This window comes from Penicillium lagena (genome assembly GCF_028827675.1).
Source record: "Penicillium lagena strain IBT 129212 chromosome Unknown utg000003l_segment0_segment0, whole genome shotgun sequence".
In the NCBI taxonomy this organism is placed as follows: Eukaryota; Fungi; Ascomycota; class Eurotiomycetes; order Eurotiales; family Aspergillaceae; genus Penicillium; species Penicillium lagena.
The window spans coordinates 1,789,855-1,810,705 of NW_026623224.1; the positions used below are offsets into that span (position 1 = coordinate 1,789,855).

The 20,851-nt window shown below is 52.0% G+C and overlaps 4 protein-coding genes across 4 annotated transcripts; 1 reads left to right on the forward strand and 3 right to left on the reverse strand.

Annotated features, from left to right (window-relative positions):
• Positions 1-208: 208 nt before the first annotated feature.
• On the reverse strand, positions 209-7,943 carry N7510_005889 (Tetratricopeptide-like helical; the record flags this gene model as incomplete). The annotated part of the gene is made up of 22 exons (XM_056977815.1): positions 209-1,447; positions 1,499-1,606; positions 1,655-1,824; positions 1,893-2,120; positions 2,181-2,245; positions 2,335-2,408; positions 2,510-2,839; positions 2,889-3,422; positions 3,468-3,652; positions 3,704-3,920; positions 4,123-4,266; positions 4,319-4,339; positions 4,400-4,701; positions 4,754-4,825; positions 4,881-5,090; positions 5,150-5,224; positions 5,273-5,721; positions 5,773-5,975; positions 6,025-6,257; positions 6,325-6,526; positions 6,576-6,820; positions 6,869-7,943. The coding sequence occupies 22 exons, from the start codon at positions 7,941-7,943 to the stop codon at positions 209-211; spliced, it is 6,381 nt and encodes a 2,126-aa protein (XP_056833847.1).
• An 824-nt stretch (positions 7,944-8,767) lies between these two features.
• On the forward strand, positions 8,768-10,163 carry N7510_005890 (CCDC90 family protein; the record flags this gene model as incomplete). Its single annotated transcript, XM_056977816.1, has 2 exons — positions 8,768-9,929; positions 9,985-10,163. 2 exons carry the CDS (start codon positions 8,768-8,770, stop codon positions 10,161-10,163), a joined length of 1,341 nt encoding a protein of 446 aa, XP_056833848.1.
• Positions 10,164-10,393: 230 nt separating this feature from the next.
• N7510_005891 (uncharacterized protein) lies at positions 10,394-11,635 on the reverse strand (the record flags this gene model as incomplete). Its single annotated transcript, XM_056977817.1, has 1 exon — positions 10,394-11,635. One exon carries the CDS (start codon positions 11,633-11,635, stop codon positions 10,394-10,396), a length of 1,242 nt encoding a protein of 413 aa, XP_056833849.1.
• Positions 11,636-11,886: 251 nt separating this feature from the next.
• N7510_005892 (AP-1 complex accessory protein LAA1) lies at positions 11,887-20,683 on the reverse strand (the record flags this gene model as incomplete). Its single annotated transcript, XM_056977818.1, has 9 exons — positions 11,887-12,458; positions 12,509-13,176; positions 13,236-13,520; positions 13,579-13,687; positions 13,741-13,846; positions 14,194-16,181; positions 16,237-17,728; positions 17,793-18,149; positions 18,200-20,683. 9 exons carry the CDS (start codon positions 20,681-20,683, stop codon positions 11,887-11,889), a joined length of 8,061 nt encoding a protein of 2,686 aa, XP_056833850.1.
• Positions 20,684-20,851: the final 168 nt, after the last annotated feature.

The following is a 20,851-nucleotide window of genomic DNA, read 5'->3' on the forward strand; positions in this document are numbered from 1 at the left end:
TAAATCAGAACATCAAGCATAGCTCATACAAGGAACATCGGCGGTCGTAAAGTCGTCAAAGCATAAAGGGAATGGAATCAAAGATAACACCGCAGAGAAGAAAAGATTCAAAAAGACAAACTGCTGCCAGTGACGGCTCGGATTTTCGCAGATTTTCTTCTTTTTTTTGGGGATTTGAATTTGGGGTTTGTTGTTATTGTGTCGTAATTTAAAGTCTCTTCGGCTTGGAAGGGCAAGCAAAAGCGTCGAGCTGATGCTTAACCATTTCAGCTTCCTGCTTGATTGTCCAAAGGGCGCAGATTGCCTCGCGCGCATGCTGCTCCAGGGTTCGTGGAGACATGATCAAGATCACCGACCCGATCCACTTGAGAGACCACTTCGCTGTGAGAGCGTCCAGTCCAGCATCAACGTGGTTGATGCTCGCGCGGATCGTATCCAGATCTTCAATTTCTGCGAGGGAAAAGGTGTTCCAGAAAAAAACTTTGCAGGTATCCTTTAGACGCTGGACGTTGGCGGCCATTGTTTCCAGTTCAACCAAGATGTTGAGACCGTCGGTGAAAAGCAGCTTCCGCAGGTGGATCTTGTCCTTGATAGACAGGCGAGAGTGACCAGGGACGGAGCTGAACTTCAAAGAACACACCCTCTGCAAAGAAACGATGATATTTCCCTCGGTGGTTTCTCGCATGCGGCGTTTCTCTCCGATCAACTTCATCATACGTCGCCAACGTCGCTGGAGATTCGTGATCATGTCGAGTTCATGTTTGGAATATTCCTCCACAGCCGTCGAACCTTCACCTGTGAACATGGCTAGCGGATTGCCTGCAGGCCGTGAGGATCTCAAGGCTGTAGTCAGCTTCTCAAACCGACCGTGATTTTCAACGAAACCTCGGAAGTGAAGAGGAGGCTGGCTCTTGTTGTCAAGCGAGATGACGTACAGCTCATCCTTGCCATTATAGACTGTATAAAGACGTATGGACTCCTCTCGAAGCTTTTGGAAACCGCGGGCTGTTACCAGGCTCGGAGGAGCCGTGAAGCTAAGCGTCTGTTCACGTTTGTTAGCCTCGATACATGCATGGTCAAGAAGGACATGTAATACCTTCTGTATCTGACCCCAGATGTCCATGAACCCCTTTGGGATGACGGGCCAGTGGCTCAAATTCAGAGCCACCGTTGTCAGATAATCAGTGTTTCGTCTCTTTATCATCGCTGCTGGGACCCTGCGACGTCCCATAAATCCCAGCTGATGAGTGTGGATCGCGAATTCCATCTTGTCCAGCAGACGGCAGAAGCTCGAAACCAAGATGGTGAGGCAACTCAGGTGCGACATCTTGACACTATTTGTGAGTGCAACACTACTGGCAGAGGAAGATTGCATGGCGATGGGCAAATGGAATAGAACCCACGACCAAGGAATGACAACGGCATTCCCTGGGTTGATCAAGCAAAGCTGTATCTCAAATCAGTCGACCTTCATAAAACGATTACCGGCTTGACATACGACATATGTGGTTGCTAGTTCGACGACGGAGAGCAACGCTGGAAACCAGGTAAGCGAATTCATTTCGACTCTTTCCATGCTGGCAAGAAATTCTCGTATTCCATCATACTGCTTTCAATTAGCATTTCCCAAGCTCAAAGACGGAGGTTTACCTACGAATTCCCGAGTATTATGCCTTGCCACACCCGAGTAAATTGTCTCGGCGCCACTGAATCCTTGATATGCTGCCTTCAGAGGATCGATAGGGACCCCTTGTTGAGGATGAGACAGGCTGTACCTAATATTGCACAGTAGTGCTCGACGAAGCCCGTGGGCAACTTGAAAGCCTGTAAATATAGGAAGCATAAGGATCTGTTCTTTGTTTCTCACATTATGGATGATATTAGGAGCATACCGAGTTGACGGGCTTGCTGCATTTGCTCCAGGATCGCGGTGAAGCTTTGGCGCTGTTGCCACTCCCTTTCCAAACGGTGGAAAAGCAATTCTTCAAGACAGCCGACAGTCGCCTGGCGATGTTTGGAACCGTGAAGGGTAGAAAAAGTCGACATTATCACACTTGCAGATTGTTCATGAGATGATATGAACGTAAGTTCTTCGAGCACTAGCTCTAGCCACTGTCGCCCTATAATAGAAAATTAGTCAAATCGGCCACGTCTGAAGGGGGTTGACTTCGAAAACTTACTCCGTTTCAAGAACGTCTCTTGAAACTCACTTCCCATGACTCTTTGGATGTAAAGGGGGGTAAGCCTGGCGAAAATATCACAAATACGCAAGAGACACTTGAATCACTCCGCATTAGTATATTTCCTTGTTGGAACATGGCTGTGATGACATACAGTGACTTTTGAAATGCACGAATCGACAGTCGGTTTTTCATGAAGTAGAGTACATTCTGACCGGTGACAGAATCCTGCAATTGTGTTAACGGAGAAAGCTCGAAGTCAATCATGAGTGTCTCCGCTTACCTCTTTCGAGAAAATGTCCGCACGTTTTGGGAAATTCTCGTCGCACAAGAGCAACAGCCCTTTCATGGAACTGAGTAAGCGCCACCGCAAATTTCTTTCGAATCCAAGTTTTGGCGTTGCTGAACAACTCGCCAGGAGAAGCATTTTCAAAATATGCGTCTTCCTCGGCCTCTTTGAGAGGTGACCAGCGAAGCAGAGTGCAGGGTTTTGTTGTCTGAAGGTTGTTAAAAAGGCCACAGATAAGATTTAGGCAGTTTGATGCGATTTTGCTTTCAAATTCAAGGCCGTGGATCAGGCTTTTCGCGCGAAGGATGACATCTCTGGGAAGAAACAAGATCTTCGTTTTGTTGACAACATTCGCCTCAAACGCAATCACCTGCTAATGTTAGTTCAATATCAACAGAGGAACAAAAGTGTAGACAAACATAAAGACAGAAGAAGTCTCTTGGGATACCATCTTCCAGTCGCTTCCAATCGACGGGTCGATTCTTGTCTGCAGCCCACTGAATCATCTCAAACACTACCTGCCATTGTCCAGCAAGTTTTTCCAGCCAAGTTGATTTGGCAATTTGCAGCAGAGTGGAATCACCTCCAGGCCAATCATTGGCAAAACTCTTGAAAGTGAAGAGAGATTCAACGACAGCATAATGAAAGACCGTCTCGGCGGTTTTCTTATTAGCCGTCAAGATCAGCTTGTGGGAAAGCAGGGCGTCCATCGCGGAAGTGAGATCGCCCGCAGAAATTGACATTTCGTAGATTTCAAGCCATCTGCCTTGCTTTTCGTAGAAAATACGGAGTTGGTCGAACATCTCAAACTCTTTAAAGAAGGCCTCTTTATCCACATCCGGTCCGAGGAGGTTGATGGCCGCTGGCCTCAAGTCAGCCGAAATGCGGTTTTGTTTGACTAGAATGTTGCAGAGTCTCGAATAGCGATAAAGAGTGCTGGCGTTGAGAATCTTCTGATTGCTTAAGATATTGTCAACTTTTTTCCCCCAATGACATACTTTGAGAGGTACATACTCGGTCAGGTAGGCGATGAGCTGGTCGAATTGATCACCTCGGCGCAGGACTTCCACTGCCTGTTCATATTCACCTTTTGAATGGTAACATTCCGAGGCATCTTCAAAGAGACATGCTTTCTCGTAATACAGAGCAGCTTTGCGGTAATCGCCTTGGCCTTTCCAAAGATCTGTACTGTCTTTTAGCACTTGTTCCGTTGGTAGAATGAAAAGGCACAAACCTGCCACCTTGCCATACTGTCCCAACCCTTCAAGGCAGCTAGCTGCTTCTGGGATAAGCTCAAGCTGCAAGAAAAGCACGATTGCCTTCTCATAGCATGCAGATAATCCTTCGTGGTCATCGGCTGCCCGACAAGTTCGTCCTTCTTGCTCAAACAAGCAAGCCTGCGCATGAGATATGCCACGGGGATCATTGGCCTTTTTGTAACAGAAGAGAGCCTTTGAATCCATCAGTAAATATTCTTCCAGATACGAGCCAGGTGACTTGCGTCCGCAAAATTCTTTTGGTGCAGAAGGTGCGCTGCTCTTTTAAGCCATCTCGTGGGGTCTATAGAGCCACCGGCCCGCAAGACCATGACCTTTTTCGCAACCTTAGTCGAGGTTAGTATACTGTCTTATTATTTTCTGCTGCTAAACTCACATCCGGGTCCTTCTGTTTCACGAGATCCGCGAGTTGGGAATTGTCGCTTTCTGAGAGCGCCTGAAGAACGGGCTCCACGCTGTTCTCGCTGGTTTCTATGAACCAAAGTTGCTTTCGGGCTCTCGTAACTGCAACATAAAGATGCTATTTACCATTTGTTAGAATTTGGTAGATTATGGTTGTGCCTAGGACGTACCTTGAGTTCCGAACACAATGCCTAATTTCGTGATGTGTTAGCAGCTGCTTGTAGCTATCTGAGCCACGAACAAACACATACCGCATGTTTCTGAGAATCAAATTGAGCCCGTGCCCCTCGAGCCAGCAGGCTCAAGCATCGGTAGCTGCTCCCTAGCCCACTGGAACCGAACAAGTCATAAACGAGGACGTCGTCAAACTCCATCCCTTTACTCTCCAGGATGGTCAAAACCAGAGCAACCTCGCCAATTTGACCCTGAAGTTTGTCCTTAGACATATCGTCCCTGACAAGAATGACTTGTTCAGCACCGAAGTCGGCCACTTGGTCATTGAGCTTGACCAATCCGATCATTTTTGCCGACAATATTGATGCATCAAACCCGGCTAAATAAGCCCAAAGTCAGTATACGATCGTCAATTTACAAAAAAGGCATACCGAAAATAATGGGCCGAGGTCCTCCTGTCTGTCCCACTTCTGGCTCCAACTTGTCGATGGTGTCTGGGAACCCTAAAGAGAAAAGGATCACTTTTTTGCAAGCTTCGTTCTTGGTGATGGTGCTTACCACTCCAGAGCAGTTGCATCACCCAGGATGCAAAGCTCAATATGCCTTGGTGGGAACGATAATTCTTAGCCAGGGAGAACTGTACGGGCTTCGCGAACGAAGGCTGCTTCAGCTCCTTGGCAATGACTTCGTAGTACTCATAAAACAGAGCCTTGGTCTCCGGGAAACGAAAAGCCGAGTCCTTGGAGATGCATTGAGCAGTATCGCCAGCTTCAATGGTTTTTCGGTGTCAGCCGAGAGATCCTTGACTCAAATTGGAGCTCACTCACCCAGATGAATTCCTCTGGCATCGCTGAGACAGCTTAGGATCAGCACGATGTCCAGGCACCGCAGGTCCTGGATCTCTGTATCCATAGTTAGTTACCCGGGAAAAAAAATTATAGTTTGCATACCGTCGATATAGATCTCTTCAAAACCGCGGCGAATGAGTTTCTCCAGGGTGGAATTGTTTTTCAGCAATTTCAACAAATCGCTGACCCGGTCGAGCTCGTCAACCTCCTTCAGTTGCTTCTTCTGTCTTTCGTATCGCTCAAAAGCAGCATAAACCTTTTCACGATCTGTCTCGGCCGCAAAAGCAGGGGATGCTTTGGCCTTTCGTCGAACGTACTCTGGCCGAGTCAGCGATTTTAGGGTTTTAGCGGAGGTACCGGAGCCCTTGATGACACCCATGATTTCCGCAAAAAGAAGCTCGGGAGAACAGGGCGTAGGGGCAATGCTAGACAGGCAACCCCAGTACTCGGTCTTGAAAATGTGAAAGTCGATGATCCTTGGCTTGTTCAAAATCAGGTCAGCAGTCTTCGATTTGTCCGTGCTTTCGAGGAAATCTTTGCGATCTGCCCTCCTAGAAAGTATTAGGAAATCTTTCAAGAATTAACAGGAAAATTATTCAAACCTGATGGTATTTTCAAGCAGGCCGATAAAGTCGTCATAAGTGCAGACAAAGGGGAAGTCTACATCCTTCAGGGCAAAGAACGACGTCGGCTTCGAATCACCTGACGCATCTTCGGTTGATGCACCGGCGGAGTAGGCTGCAATCAGGCTCCGTGCATATGCCCGCAGCTTGGATGCCAGGTATGCAGAGCGAGTGAGGAGGAGCTAACACGCTGTCAGTCTTGAAAATTTAATGGCCTCGGTCAAACTTTACCTGCCGAATTGGTTGCCCGGTCGAAGCTGATTTTCTCGCTCTGTATTTGGCAAGGATCTTGAAGAGTAGACAGGTGGTCTTGCCGGTCCCACTTCTTGCAAGAATCAGAGAGGATGTGTCAAAGTGGCCGACAACCTCAAGCTCTTCCGGAGACAAGTCGAAAGGAAATTCTTCTCTGCCTGTTGCCGCCGCAATGGACTTGAGAAATGGCTCCGTGAGATTATAAAACTTGTCTGGGTTGAAAGCATTAAGTCTGATCTTTGCAATATAAAGTTCCTTCAAGGTAACGGGGGCTCTTACTTGACATCTCAACGATGGCTTGGTCGGTCTTGGACGACTTGATGCATGCCGTTTGAGCGGATGCGGAACCCTTGGCATTGCCAAACTTTTGTGGAAGGAATTTCCCATCTTCATGCTTAACGGGACGTGCCAGACAGAGCTTCGTGAACTCAGGCGTGTAAGTATTCTGGAAAGCAACGATGTTGCCAATAGCGGTATCCAGCTACAATCTCCAGTCAGTGAGACAGTCAAATTTGAAGAAGTAAACAAACCTCGTCGTTTGCCGTAACTATTTTCCAGACTTTCACGATCTGCTGTTGTATCCATGGAAGCTCATCATAGAAACCAACATCCAGCTGCCATAAGATGGACACGGATTGAGAAACAATCACCTGCAGTACTGGAACGTGCATTATCTCCCTCTGCTTCTTGGAGCCTGCACGCTGGGACAAATCTTTCCCTTTCCATTCACCACTCGCTAGCTCCCTGAGTTTCTTCGCGACGAGAGCAAATGTGCCTAGTCTATATCAGCCGAGAATCTAGAATCAAGGATGAAGATAATTACCTTCATGAGCCAACTTCCTTGCATCTGTCAAAGCTGTATCAGTTAACAGAACTTTCCACAACCCGACCCGTTTCCCGAAGATGTCATATGAATGTCCTGAGTCTTTAGTTGGATATGGCTGTACATCTGCCGGCCTTGACAATGCGACCGTTTCACCAGTCAAGCCTTCCATGCAGGGTCTGCAAGGGAAGCTCTTCAGAGCAGCACGCATCATGGATGGTATGGTGATGTTTTCAAGTTGCTCGAGTGAATCAGTCAGACCGCGCATCGACGCCAATGTTTGGATCTCGAAGAAACGCAGATCCTCGAGAACGGTGGCGGGAATCTCGATATCAGGAACAGAGTCTTGACGAACATGATGCGATTTCTTGTCGTCTAGGCCGAGAGCCTTCATTTGGTCTAGGGGAGGAAGGTTCTCGATCTTTTGAGACATCTGCTTCTTCTCCTGGGCAGCGCGGATGAGAGACCTTAGAGATTCCATCAATCTGGTCGCCTTCTCTAAGTCTTCTGAGGTGGTGACAATGCCATGATCCGCCGTGCAAGCATCGCAAAGATCGATCAAGCGCTTTACGATCTGAGTCACGACGTCCAGATCCAGGCTGTGTCGATTGGAAAGCAGCCACGTATCCAACAGCTTACTGTAATTCTCATGGACAAAGAGTATGTCGAGAAGATGTGCAATAGGCAGTAGAGTGCGCGCAAGTTGGCGGAGGTAAGGCGAGGAAGGGTGGCGGATGAGTAGAGGCAGTGCTGAGCCGACCAGATCCGCACATTGCATAACTGTGAGGCTGTTATCTCGTGGAGGAATCAGTGGTAGTACAAGAGACGTGAAGAGCTTCTCTGAGACTGGAGCAGGCAGATTCTTGATTCTCAGGATTTCGAAGCATTTCTGAAGGCGTCGCAGGGCCCTGTTGGGATTGAGCACGATCTGGCCATGGACCGATTCGTCCTGCATCTCATCATGGAGACGGTGGTAGTACTTGTCAATGCTAGAAAGAGCATGTTTGTACTCATGGAGGCCAGGGCCGGCCTCTTGGACTAGGAGTGCCATCAGGGGTGTCAACGGAGAGCCCATGATTAGGATTTCTAGTAGTCACCTAGCCCGTCAGACGTTGTCAAGTAATACAGAGAAAGTGAAGAGACGATTTTTACGCACTAAATGCGTCCTTCAGGGACCGAGGTTGGCTGAAGCGGTCAAGTAAACAGATGGGGGTGTGTAGAAACAGCGAGGACGGGATGTGATGAAAAGAGGAGAATCGTGAAGAAGGGTGGCATACAAGTAGAAGATTATTTCGAATGGTGAAACAAAAACACGAGGGTGAAATGGGGGCAAATGGGAAGGAGAGAACGGAGGGGTGGACGGATGAAGGTAGACAGGGGAAAACAACCCAGAAGAAGAGCGATATCGCCCAAAATGGAAGGAGGGATTTTTGACACCCTCGCGCCTGCCTAAAGTACACATTCACCGCACAACTGCCCAGCCCAGATCCAAGGTGGCCAGTATAAGGTACATGTACCTATTTGCCTTTATCACATAATGATGTAGGTATAGAACGAGTCTTTATCTAAGCATATACTATTCGGGTTCAAACAGACAACAGATGATTGGCTGTCGCTAGCTCGGTAGTAGAACATAATACCTAGGCGTATGTGCTCTCAACTCCAAAAGCCCCCAGGATGTACTTTTAAAGAGTGTGGTTGACTCAAATTGATATACTTCCTATAAAATATGCATAGTCTCCCCGACTGGGGTCTGCCAGCTCTAATTATACTTATCGCTTACCTAATCCTACTTACCCGCGGGGGATCAACGTGATGTTTCCGCACTATCGGAAAACTCTCGCCTCCAGTCCTTCTTCACGAACACTCCCTCACTCGCTCCCCCTACCGACTCGAGCCATGGCTGCCCCACGGCTACCCTTTCTCTACCCGAACCTGATGCGCGCGGTGAGGGCATGCGAGCCTACTCCGTACCGCTCAGCTCGCCTCCCTCGGCCCGTCCCCTATACCTTCCACGCCACTCGGCATCACAACCAAGAGGCGTACCAGCGGCGCTACGGCCCAGCGGTCGACCCAAATCTGCCTCCGCCTTCGAAGCCGAAGGGTCGGAAGTCCGCCAAGTCGGGAGAGGATGCTGCAGCATCAGAAAATGAGGGTGCTGCCAATGCCACTGAGCGCAAGAATACTCAACCCGAACAGTCGCAGCAGGCGCAGTCTCAAGACGCCTCCGCGGGTCCTGCGGATGCGCAGCCTGATCCAGAACTGGTTGCTGCAGACTCAACCCCGAGCCGCTCCAACCCGCAACCGGGCGATCAGCTCGATGAGAATCCTGCGACAGTGGACGTGGGCGAAGATAACTGGGCGGCTGCACCCACGCCACTCCATGAAGCAGCAGCGAGCGAAGAAAAGCCCGAGCCGGATCCTATCCCACCCCCAAACCAGAGCGCATTCGAAGAAGTCTACCACATGCCCGGCCCGTCCGCCTCTCTCTTCCCAACAGGGTCGTCCCCATCAGACCACAACTCGTCGCCCCATCTAACCCCAGGGCCATACGTGCACCATTTCGATACATACTCGCTAGTACGCGATCTCTCGCACGGCGGCTTCACAACCGACCACTCCATCACGATCATGAAAGCCGTGCGGAGCATCCTCCAAAGGAACCTCGATCTGGCCAGGGAGAGCCTGACCTCGAAATCAGACGTCGAGAACGAGGAGTATTTGTTCAAGGCAGCATGTTCGGAGCTGCAGTCCTCTCTGCAGACGGCTCGCGGCTCGGAAATGCAGAGACAGCGGGCTTCGCGCACGCAGCTGCAGCACGAGATCGATATCCTCTCTCAGCGCCTCAACCAGGAACTATCTGGCATGAAGGATGATATCAAGGGCATGTTCAATGACCATAGCATGCTCACGCGAGAGCAGCAGCGGAGTATCGATACTTCGGTCCAGGAGCTGAATTATAAAATCACCGTGTCGCTCAATAGTGATGGGAAGAGCGAGATTGAAGGTCTGCGCTGGGTTCTCACGAGGCGCGCTGCTTTGACGGTGGGCATTTGTGCTTGTAAGTTCTTTTCACTCTGTGTATTTCCTTAAGTGGTTACTGACCGTCTGTCTAGTCATGATTATCGTCTTCCTCAAATACTCGTCCACTCGAAAGGTGCAGGAGCCTGCCAAGGTGATCAAGGAGGTGGAGAAGCCAGTCACCAAAGAAGGATCGGAGAGTCACCCTGTCCACGATGCCGGAGTCCAGACAGAGGGCGCATCTCTCGCTGAACTCAGCGAGTCGCTGGGTTGAGCCTCATCTACGAGCCATTCCTTTCCTTATCATACCGTCATCACTCACACTTATCTGTCACTACATCTGCTACTTCCCTTTGTCTTTCATTTTCAATCCCCTCCCACCTGCCTCTCCCAAGGCGGGTTGTATCACCATCAAATAGACCAACCCTGATACCCCAATATATATTCTCTGCCCCGGCACATTCAAACATATTGATTCATAACATAAATATTAACCAACAATCATCAGTACAATGCAACACTCCCTCCACAAAGATATCCTCCCCTAGGCTTAACCTCCTTCAACCACGGCACTTCGTGCGGCAGATACTTATACGCGCGAAAGACCGCATTACTCGGATACGAAAACCCCATCTTCTCCATCTGACCCAGTTCCTCCGGATCCATAACCCGACTGTAATCATCCAGCTGCGGCACCACGAACTCCCACACCATCTGCCCGTGCCCAGTAACCTCGATAATCCGCCCCGAGGCAGCTTCGCAGATCAGCACGTTGCCATTCTGTAGCTTCTGCGCCGATCCCATGCACGGGGTGAAGAAGCCGAGTCCGCCCGTGGTGCAGTCCTTATATTCCCAGATCACCTTCTTGGAGCGGTTGACGATAATGGCGCGGGAGACAGGCACGGAAATCTCGGGTCGAAACACGCCGTTATCGAGAATGAGAATGTCGCCAGCGGCGTTGATTTCGTGGGCGCAGTGCTGTTGGCACACCGTTGGTGCGGATATTTCCCATGTCACAGATCCGGTCTGTCGAGAGATAATGAAGACGCTGGAGGCATTGCGGGTCGATGCCACGATGTTGCCCTGCGAGTTAATGGAGATGCTGCTGATCAGCGGCCAGTGTTCGCGTGAGTAGTGTGGGTGCGCCGCGAAGTTGGATGTGTCAAGGTGGTCGATGGCTCGCCATGACCAGAGGAGCTTGGCTCCGCCGGCGCCGCCTGTGCCGTCGAAGTCGGCGGATGAGGACTTGGTGGTCTTTGACCATGGATCTACGAGTTTGATGCAGTCACCGTATACCACGCCACCCGGTGCCTCACTGCCAGGGATCCCACCTTTTACCCGAGCTGCCTCTTCGGGCGTCAAAGGTTCTAAATTCGTGTAGAGGAGAGTGCCGTCGTCAAGATGGTTCTGGTCGTGATGTGCAAATGGATCGGAGTACTGTCGCAGAATCTCGCCCTTGTCGTTCACCTGCATCATGACACCGCCGCGGTATTTGGACCACATGGGGAACAGTGTCGCAGCATCAGGGTGTGCGCCATTGTAGGCTAGTGTTCCGTCACGCAGGATTCGAGCATGGCGGCCAGATCGGTGAGGCAGAATCCATCGATGCACTTCATGTCCGGATGTGGAGACTAGATGGGCTGTGTTGGAGGTTAGAGGCGAGTACAGCACGTAGCCTGGAGACACCTGCTGTGGATCGACCCCGCGAAGACCGAGGCCTCGGCGACGAAAGGTGTGCTGCTCCATTTATAAGTAATGCGTTGAAACAAAATATAGTCGACAATATCACTCACACAAACAATGACGACAGGCTTCATTATATCTAAAGTTGGTTGCATGAGCTTAGGGCACGGCGGACCGGCTTCCCTCGGTCGGTTCCGCGGCGGAGGTCATCGCTGCAATATCGGCATGGATATGGCTTCAAAGCTCGGATAGGGTTGCAAGTGTTTTGGGTGGAAATAATTTCGATAATTTTGACCAATTTGACACTGATGTCCTCAACCAGGCGTCATGTTTGGGGGACTCTGTGGGAAAAATGTCAAGTTCGACAGCAGATCCCATCCGCCGTCCACCGTCGTCCCCAGTCCCAGAAATTCAGGGAAATAATAATTGTTGAAATTCTCATCTGGAAACTCATCCGCAAGCGCAGTGAGTGGTGTTTTCTCGACCCGAGGACGCAGTTTTTGATGCACCTTGGCGATGATATTGCCAAGGGTATGCGCAGCATGACAGGGTAGCCCGATGCAGGGAAGCCACTCCACAAGACTGTGAATCAGAGAGTCCAGCTCCGCGATGTTGTGTGTAAATGTCAGTTGGCCTTCATAGACATTGAGTAAGCGGCAAATCACAATAGCTGCAAAGGTAATCATGTGGTAGATGTGATCACTGAGATGGCGAGTCTGATCATCGACTGTGTCCATGGCAAGCTGGATGATGGTAGTGGAATGCCGAATCATTTCTGAAACGACTGAGTCGCGCGCTCGAGCTGATTTGGATTTCAATGCGTGTTCGTATAGAAGCAGATTGGAGAAATGGAATCCCATCATGAGGAATTGCGATCGTGGTTGTTCTAAATGACTGTTAGACTTGAACCCCAGTATGTCCGAGGGAATGCCATACCTAGCACGAATTCCCACTTTCGTTTCCAGGCCTGCAGCGCCGCAACGGACTTGAGAAGATCAACAGATTCCTCAATCAGATTTTCATACACAGTCCAGTAGAGATGAATCTCAGCAACCATGCGCACTTCGAAATTAAGAGCATGATCCAGATCGAGGATAGTTTGGCACCTCTCAATCTGCCAGGCCTGCAGCGTCGATCTGCGGCTCGTCCCGACGCAATAGTGTAGATGAGCAAGACAAAGATGGTTCCACAAATAACAACGGTCCGTTGCGGCGTCATCCAGCCTAGCAGGAGGTTTGGACTGGGTAGTGGCCACGGTGAACAGGGGACTAGATTGGCAGTGCTGCAACGCAAATCCGCTGAGCAGCCAGCTATCAATGCTCAACGGCACTTGTCCCACGGTTGTGGACCACATGCACAGGATAAGGGTGCCCTGGAAGAATTCGATGGGTTGTGGCGACACGAGAATATTGCTCGACACCAGAGACCGTGCGCATTCATAGAGTCTAGGCGCCAGGCTGGCGGCCAGGTCCTCGGAGGTATGTCGCACAGCGATCAAGCAGCAAGCGCAGAGGAGGAGAGACGACTTGCTCACTCGCTTGAGGATGACATTCGGGTCATCTTGCGGCTCGTAGAGAATCCACGGGCCATAATACTCCAGAAAGCTGGATCGACAGTCAGTGGTGTGTAATCCAATCGAAAAAAAGAAACAGCGACGACATACATCGAAATAAGAGTCAATGCAAGATCCGGCGAGATCAGATCATCCAATACCGCATCAACCGATTTTGTATTGGTGGTTGGGAGCACTGCCGTCTCCGTAGCCAGGTCGCGGATCATGATCACCGGGGCGTCGGCCGACTCCGTCGTATCTGTGTACGCCACATCGCCCGACTCCGGGGTCGTGAAAGCCGCAGCAGACTTGTGCAATTGCCGGTCAGGGACCCTGTCAGGGTTCTCTCCTAGCCGGTCGAGGAGAATAGCCACAGTTTGTTCCAGGCGTTCCAGTCTATGGATGGATGATTATCAGTCAGTCCGGAAATCAAGTAGGGGGACCTCCGCCATACCGCGCATCAGTCGCAGGTGCGGAGACAGCACCACCCTCCTCTGCGGGGGACTCGATCTCCACAAGGGAGCAGTGCTGGCGCAATCGTTCGCATCGAAGACATGGTTTTCCTGGGGTTCCAGGTTCATAGCATCGCGTCTTTTGCTTTCTGCAAGAGGCGCACGCTCGGGAAGCGCGGCCTCGGTCCGCTGGCATGTCGACGGCGAGGACCAGGGATTAGGAGGCGAAGAGGAGGTCTCTCTCCAACAATTCCGATTCTTATGAGCCCCCTTTGAATATTCCCAGAAATTAAAATCGGAACAAGTACAAAAGCCGGCGCTAAGGCAAAGGGCATACCGATAGCGTCACCTGATGGCGATAAGAAGATAAGGGTCATGCGACTCCGGGATTATTCACCCTCGTGCGATTGGCTGAGGCCTATGTATAAGGATTGGATTGTAACTATAGCTGCTAGATATCTAGACGGGGGGAACTCCTATCGACACTTGGATACAATCTGACTGCATCCGGGAATCATAATTCTTTATTAAAAATCCATCCGCAAAGCAATACTCGGCGCCGCCTGCTGCGGGCTTTCGGCGGAATCAGTATTCGTCCTCGCCGAGGCAGCACCTACCCCGACACTGCGCAGGATTTCCTCCAAAAGTGACTTTTGATCGGGGTTCATACCGGCCACCAGCGTCCGGAATACCAGCTGATCAGCCTTGGCAAGCTCGAGGAGATGGCCCGCAGACTCCTTGTGCACAGAGGGCCCCTCGCGGGTGGCGCGTGCCAGCAAGGAAGATACCACTAGCGAGACAGCCGCGGGCAGCTCAGTGCTGGAGAAAGTGGCGTTGGTCACGCAAGATACGAGCGTTCGCGCAACGACGGTGCGGGAATTCTCAGGGTCGTTGGGGATTTCGCCGGTGTCGAGCGGGCAGCCGACGAGGAAGGCGATAAGGCGAGGGGTGAGGTATCGGGCGATCACTTCATCGGTCGTGGAGCGTGGGTGGGGTTTGAGCAAAATGGAACGGATACAGCTGGCGGCCACGGTGGCTAGGCCGATATCCTGGAGACAGTCGAGGAGCTCGTCCAGAACGCGGACGATGACTGGGTCGTTGGGTGGGATGACATGTCCGCCCGCCGTGAGGAGGAAGGTGATGGCCAGGAGTGTGTTCTTGGCACAGGGGAGAGATGTTTCGGACTCCCGGCGCTGGGCGATGGTGAGGATGGTCAAGAAGCGGGTGAGGCACCCACGGATCTGGAAGGACACCACGTCAAGGTCTTCGGGCTGGTCCGGTGCTTGGGTGATGCCGTGGACGAATTGCCGGAAGATCGGGAGAGCTTGAGGCACGACTGCAGACTGACATATACCCGTGGCGAGAATGGTAGTGAATATATGCAAGATGCAAGCATGCAGGTCGTTGCGGATGATGGACGGGAAGACCGATGCCACCTCGACGAGGGAACCGAGCGCCAGGCGAATGAGGGTCAAGGAGTCATCTGACGTGACATGAAATCGCGCGAGAGGGTTTGACTCGCGAAGATTGGGAAGCATCCCTGCAAGGACAAGGATGATGCTTCTGGTGAGCTCGAAGAGTTGTTCAATGTCATCGGAAAGATGGTCGCCTCGTTCCTGATCGCCCTTGGCCGCGGGGTGATCCAGCGAGAGATTCTGCGCGATATCGACAATGACAGTCTGGATGGGAGTGCCTTCGGTCAGGACAAGTCGGTCGAAAGTGTCCATGGTTTCCGAGAAGATGGCGTCTTGGTAGATGGCATTGCCAGAGATGACAGGTCGGAGGATTCTCTTGAGAGCCAGGAGAATAGCCATTCGTTGTGGGGGTAGAGTTGCTTGATCGACCAGAGACTCAAACGCCAGGCCGAACAAAACGAAAAAGAAGGCGACTGGCTCCTCGCGGTAATTGATATTGTGCCCCTTTCCTTCTGGGTTGCCGTTGGGGAGCTCCGTCTTTTCCTCCTCTTTCTTTTCTTTCTCATCTGCCTCTTCATTCTCCTCCCTCTCCTCCTTCTCCATTTCCTCTTCCTCCGTCCCCTCTTTCTCGGTCTCCTCCTTCTCTGTCTCTTCTTTCTCGGTCTCCTTCTCGGTCTCTTCTTTCTCCATCTCTTCATTCTCAGTCTCCTCCTTCTCCATTTCCTCTTCCTTCATCTCCTTCTTTTCCATCTCCATCTCCTCTTCCATTTCACTAGGCTCTTCAGCCAGCGGCAGCTTACCATCCAAGGCATCAAAGACAAAATCAATATCTTTCTCAACCAAGCCGGCGATTGCATCAACGAGGTATAGCCACGAATCCTGGTAAAAATTCAACAGAGTTTCCCGGTTCAGCGCAGCGTAAACCTCATCCAGGTTGCCACTCTGCGGACTGGTGCCCAGACTACCAGAGATATCCGGCTCAAAGCGCAGTCTGGCATATTCCTGCAAAGAAGAAAGCCACAAGGGGGTGAGTTTGGCAAGATAAGGTTGAACCACCCGGTTCAAGTACTCTTGTTCGATGCTTGCAATTTGGAGCCGAGCCCACGCGGAGAATAGGGCCAGTTTGACCATCACCCGGGCATTCGAGTTCAGACCTTTGAGATCACCGATCTCGGTAGTCTCGGGATTTTCTATGCAGAATGAGTTAGGCATATTTCGCACGCATTGAAAATAGAAAAAGCTTACTGGCAAAATTCTCCAGGCCAAGAACGAGGAGTTTGAGAATCCTCCCCATGCGATCAACGTTTGTGACTATCCCCGTTGCAATGAACGTGGCCGAAACATTGATCGCCTCGGAAGCGAGCTCCGCTGACGAGTCTGCCGCAAAGGCAGGAGTAAGCGCCGATCCGATCTGAGCTTGGTACTGCTCGAGGAGGGATGCCTCCGAGAAATCCGGATCGGGGGTCTTGCCAAACATTGTAAGAACCTGGTCGATAATCTTCAACCCCCACACTCGCAACTCGATGACACTGGCAGTAGACGCCGAGAATGCCATGCGGATGATGTCTCCAACTTTCGACTGCAGCGCGAGCTCAGCCGGAATAGTTTGGTCTGGGAGGATGGCCTCTTGCACGGTTGCCAATAGCCCAGAGAGACAGCTCATGGCAAAGTTGCGGGTCTGCCACTTGAGCAATTCCTGGCCCGAGGCACCATCACCGGTCGAATCACCCTGCCCTTCTGCAACGGCGAATCCCGCAACCTCATCATCTGGGATATCGGCAGCCGGAGCAGCCGTGGTTGCGGTGGCCTCTGCCTTGTTGCGTGTTTTGGTCATGACGTGTTGGCACCGTTGGATCCACAGCTCAGTTTCGGTGAGGGTAGTCTGCTGTAGCCAGTCTTGAATCATTGTCTTGAGAGACAGGTTATCCGGGGCATCATCGAACGCGAGCCAGATATCATCCTCGAGAGTTTCAGTTGCTGTCCGTATAACAGCCGCCGCATCTCGTTTCATGAGGTTATTCAGCCCGCGGACTGCCACGGCCCGCATCAGGGGATCGCTGGCGCACAGCTCGCTTTGGAGCCGGTGGACATACCCGGAGAAGTCCACGAAGCTGGAGGCGTACAGAGAAAAGTGGTCCAAGCACTTGGAGCTCTCGGTGACCAAAGCAGGGTTGTCCTCCAATTGAAACTGGCGGAGAAGGGTAAGGATAAGGTTCCGCGTCTTTGCGATATCTTGCAGATCCGGTCCAAGAACATTGATCAAGGAGTCCACACAACGACTGATCACCACGGGCGTCAGGAAGGACATTTCGACGTTGGAAGTGGCCAACGCAGCCGCTTCTTCGTTGTGGGTATCGGCGTTGTAAAGTTGTGCAAGCATTCCCAGAGAGCTGGAAACAAACGGTGAGAAAGTCAAGCCGGCAGAATTGGCAACTCTTTCCAGCCCGCCAAGTGCCCAAAAGTGAACGACTGGATGAGGATCATTGCAGAGTGACATCAAGACGCCGACAATGGTCTTGAGGTGCAGACCAGCTGCCATACCGCCGACTTGAGAATGGATACACCCCAAAGCGGAGGCGCAGCCCGCACGGGCGTTTGGTTCTCGATTGTCTACAATAGTGTCCACAAGCCACTTGACCTGGATATTGGTGCAGGCATTTCCAGCGCTATCGCAGAGCCGTCCCAATGCCTCAACGCCAATCGTGCGGACAATAGGATCGACATCAGTGACAAATTTCTATAGAAGAGTAAGTTCCCAACTCTGTTTGAAGCATCACCATCACTGAGAGAGAACAACGAACCTGTAAAAGCTCCTGCAAAATCTTATCCGTAGAAGTACTCAACTTGCCTGCCGCAAAATCCGTCTCCTTGACCGCAACCTTGAGGGCAAGCAAAAGAGCCACAGAAATATTGACAGCCAACGCTGCCTTCCTACCAGGGTTTCGCTGCAGGGCGGGGGAGCTGAGAAAGGTGGCGATTTGTTCGACGCTGCTCTCCTGGATCTTGGGGGAGTGGAGCGCGAGTGCGACGGAGAACAGCTCGATGGCTGAGTTGACGACTCCTGTCGTGGGCGGATCGACAGAGAGGGTCTCCTCAGCTCGCAGACTGTACAGAAGGACAGCGTCGTGTTCGCTGGCTTGGCAGACGGGGAATGTCAACTGAAATGATGTTAGATTTCTAATCACTTCGATGAAGAAGGGGTACTCACAGGATCATCCACACCGTCATCTGCAGAGTCAACGGCAGACCAGGCCGGTCCGTGATCATTGCCATTTGTGCCGGACAGGGTAATACGAATGTACTCTCTGGCCAGCCCGGTGACGCCAAAGCCGTAATTATCGCAAAGGTCCCATAGTCCCTCGAACTGGCCCGTCGAGCCCGCAATTGAGCTTTCCAGTGGCCGGTACTGGGCATCGGGATCGGCGAAGGAGGAGACAGCAAGACTGAGAAGCGTGGACTGAGAGATTATGTCTCCGTGACTGGGGTGGTGCACATGTACCAGCTTTGAGAAGCACTGTAGCACTCGGCGACGCACCATGGTCGTGAAATCGTGCAGCTGTAAGGAAGGATGCAGTCGCTGTGAGATATCTTCCATGGACTTGGGCCGCGGGAGATCGTCCAAGAAGTCAACGGTGTTCTGGAGCATAGTTGCTATTCTCTTGGCACCGTCTGCGGTGATCAACTTGCTGTTGAATTCCATGAAGACCAGCAGTGAACTCAGGGCGCATTCTCGGACGTGCGCGAGAAAGCTCGTCTCGAGCGTTCCGCGTTTAGCGGCATTTTCTTTGCTGAGGTGGATTGGGAGAGCATTCTTCCAAAGCAGCATCAGCTGGGACAAATGTATTTTGACGAAACTTGGTCCGAGGGGCATCAATCCGCCGATCAGGATCCACGCCACTTGGATTTGTGTGCTTGCAACTCGCAGCTCAGATGTGCTGCTCGTTTTCAGGAGATCGGTTGCCTGGGAGAATACACGCGCGAAGACATCCACGGAGCCATAGAGCGGTTGCAGGCGAGAGGTGCTCAGCATGGCTGACAGACCATTCGCGAAACCAACACAGCGTCGAGGCGATTGTCGAGGTGTCGCAAGCTGGCCGAGCTCCCTCGTCAAGCTGTTCATGCTGATAGTCACGCACGACAGGAACTGGTGGGGACATGCGAGGACGAAACTACGCAGGCAGTGCGCGGTATGCACTTGTACCGTATAGCTGGGATGAGAGAGGATTTGAATCAACGCGTCTCGGCAACTGTCAGCATGCACACCGAAAGCTGAGCCGAGCGATGAGATGAAAGACGACAACGCGCTGACGGCGCTTGTCAATGTATACTTGCTCGGCTCGCGACGTTCCTGCATGACTTGTGGGTAGTCCTTGAGGATATCATTAATCAGCCACTTGGCAGCGTTAAGCTGGCTGTTCTCGCGCAGCAATTCTCGGCCAATGGTGTCTTCGAGAATGCTCTTGACGAGCTTGCGGGTCATCAAAAGACGGAACCGGTTGTATGTCACAGTCGGGTGATTCAGCAGTTCAACAAGCAGATTGGTGGCAATCTGTCCATAGCGTTCTTCAACAACCTTGTCACCCAAGTTCCGCACGACATATTTGTAGCAGACGCAGATGCCCGCACGTGTACGGTTGGAGGTCGTACTCCGCAAATACTGCGATGAAAGCTGCCGCAACAAGTCCGGCAGCAAAAAGTAGAGCCGCGACTCGGATTTCTTCGGGGCAGAGGAGGACTCGGACACCTCGGCTTCCTCCTCATCACCGGGGCGTGATGGAGCCTTCTTGGACGCTTTTTTAGACTTCTTCAATTTGGGCTTCGGGGCCGCCTTCATATGCGCATCCGTTGCATGCAATTTCACTAATGCCCGACCAAGACAGGCAGCCGCGGCGTGTCGGACCGGAGCCGCGGGGCTGTCAATGACTTTCCAGACCAGGGTTTTCAGGTTGTCAAAGTCATTTGCATTATCGAAGTAAGGGTTCGCGTTGAGCAATTGCTCCAGGCAGCGACAGGCATGGACCTGGACGAAAGTTGACTTGTCGCTGGTCGCCGCATTGCGCACCTGCTTCCAAATATCCCGCGCGGTTGGCTCGTCGAGCGGAACGCCCACGCCCACCACGATCTTGCGCAACACTGCAAAGACGACCCCGCGAAGACCGGTGTTGTTACTGGCCGACTTGAATAGCTTGATCATGCTCGAGGTAGCAACGCTCGACTGCATGAAGGCACTCCCGCCCGCGACGGCAAAGATCTCGCCGAGACAATGCGCGGCCGCGAACTTGGTCTTCAGTTCCGCCTCACTTTTGCTAGCATTGACGAGCCCGAGAAGGTCGGCCACGGTCTCAAAGAGGATCCCACGATCCCCTTTCCCCAGAATGGCGCCAAAGCATCGTCCCAAATTATTGCGGAGGACGCGCGTGAGGGTGGGGGAGGGCAGGGTCAGGATCTTGAACAATTCCTTTTTCAGATCTTTCTGTTGCGACGAGACCTGCGCTGCGTCTAGACCGGAGATGTATTGCACCAGGTCCGAGGTGAAGGTGAGCATATAAAGGTCTTGCTGTTCGGAGGGGAGCGCATGCAGCTTGGCCACGTCGAGCTCCGGGGCCGCATTTTCGGGGTGTTGGGGTAGTTCGGGGGGAGGAGTGGACGTTGCGGGCGCAGGAGAGGCTGGGGCCGAGCTTGGGGCCGACATGGCGAGGTGAAGAAGGGAGGGCAGGCCAATTCGTTGGCCCTCCGAGTGATTGAGTGCGTAGGTGAAAGCATCATCAACAACAGACCAACTCCTTATCGTGTGGGACCGGCCTGCGGAGGCCGGAGAAACTGCCGGCCCGGGGAATGTATACGGACGGGTTGGGCCGGA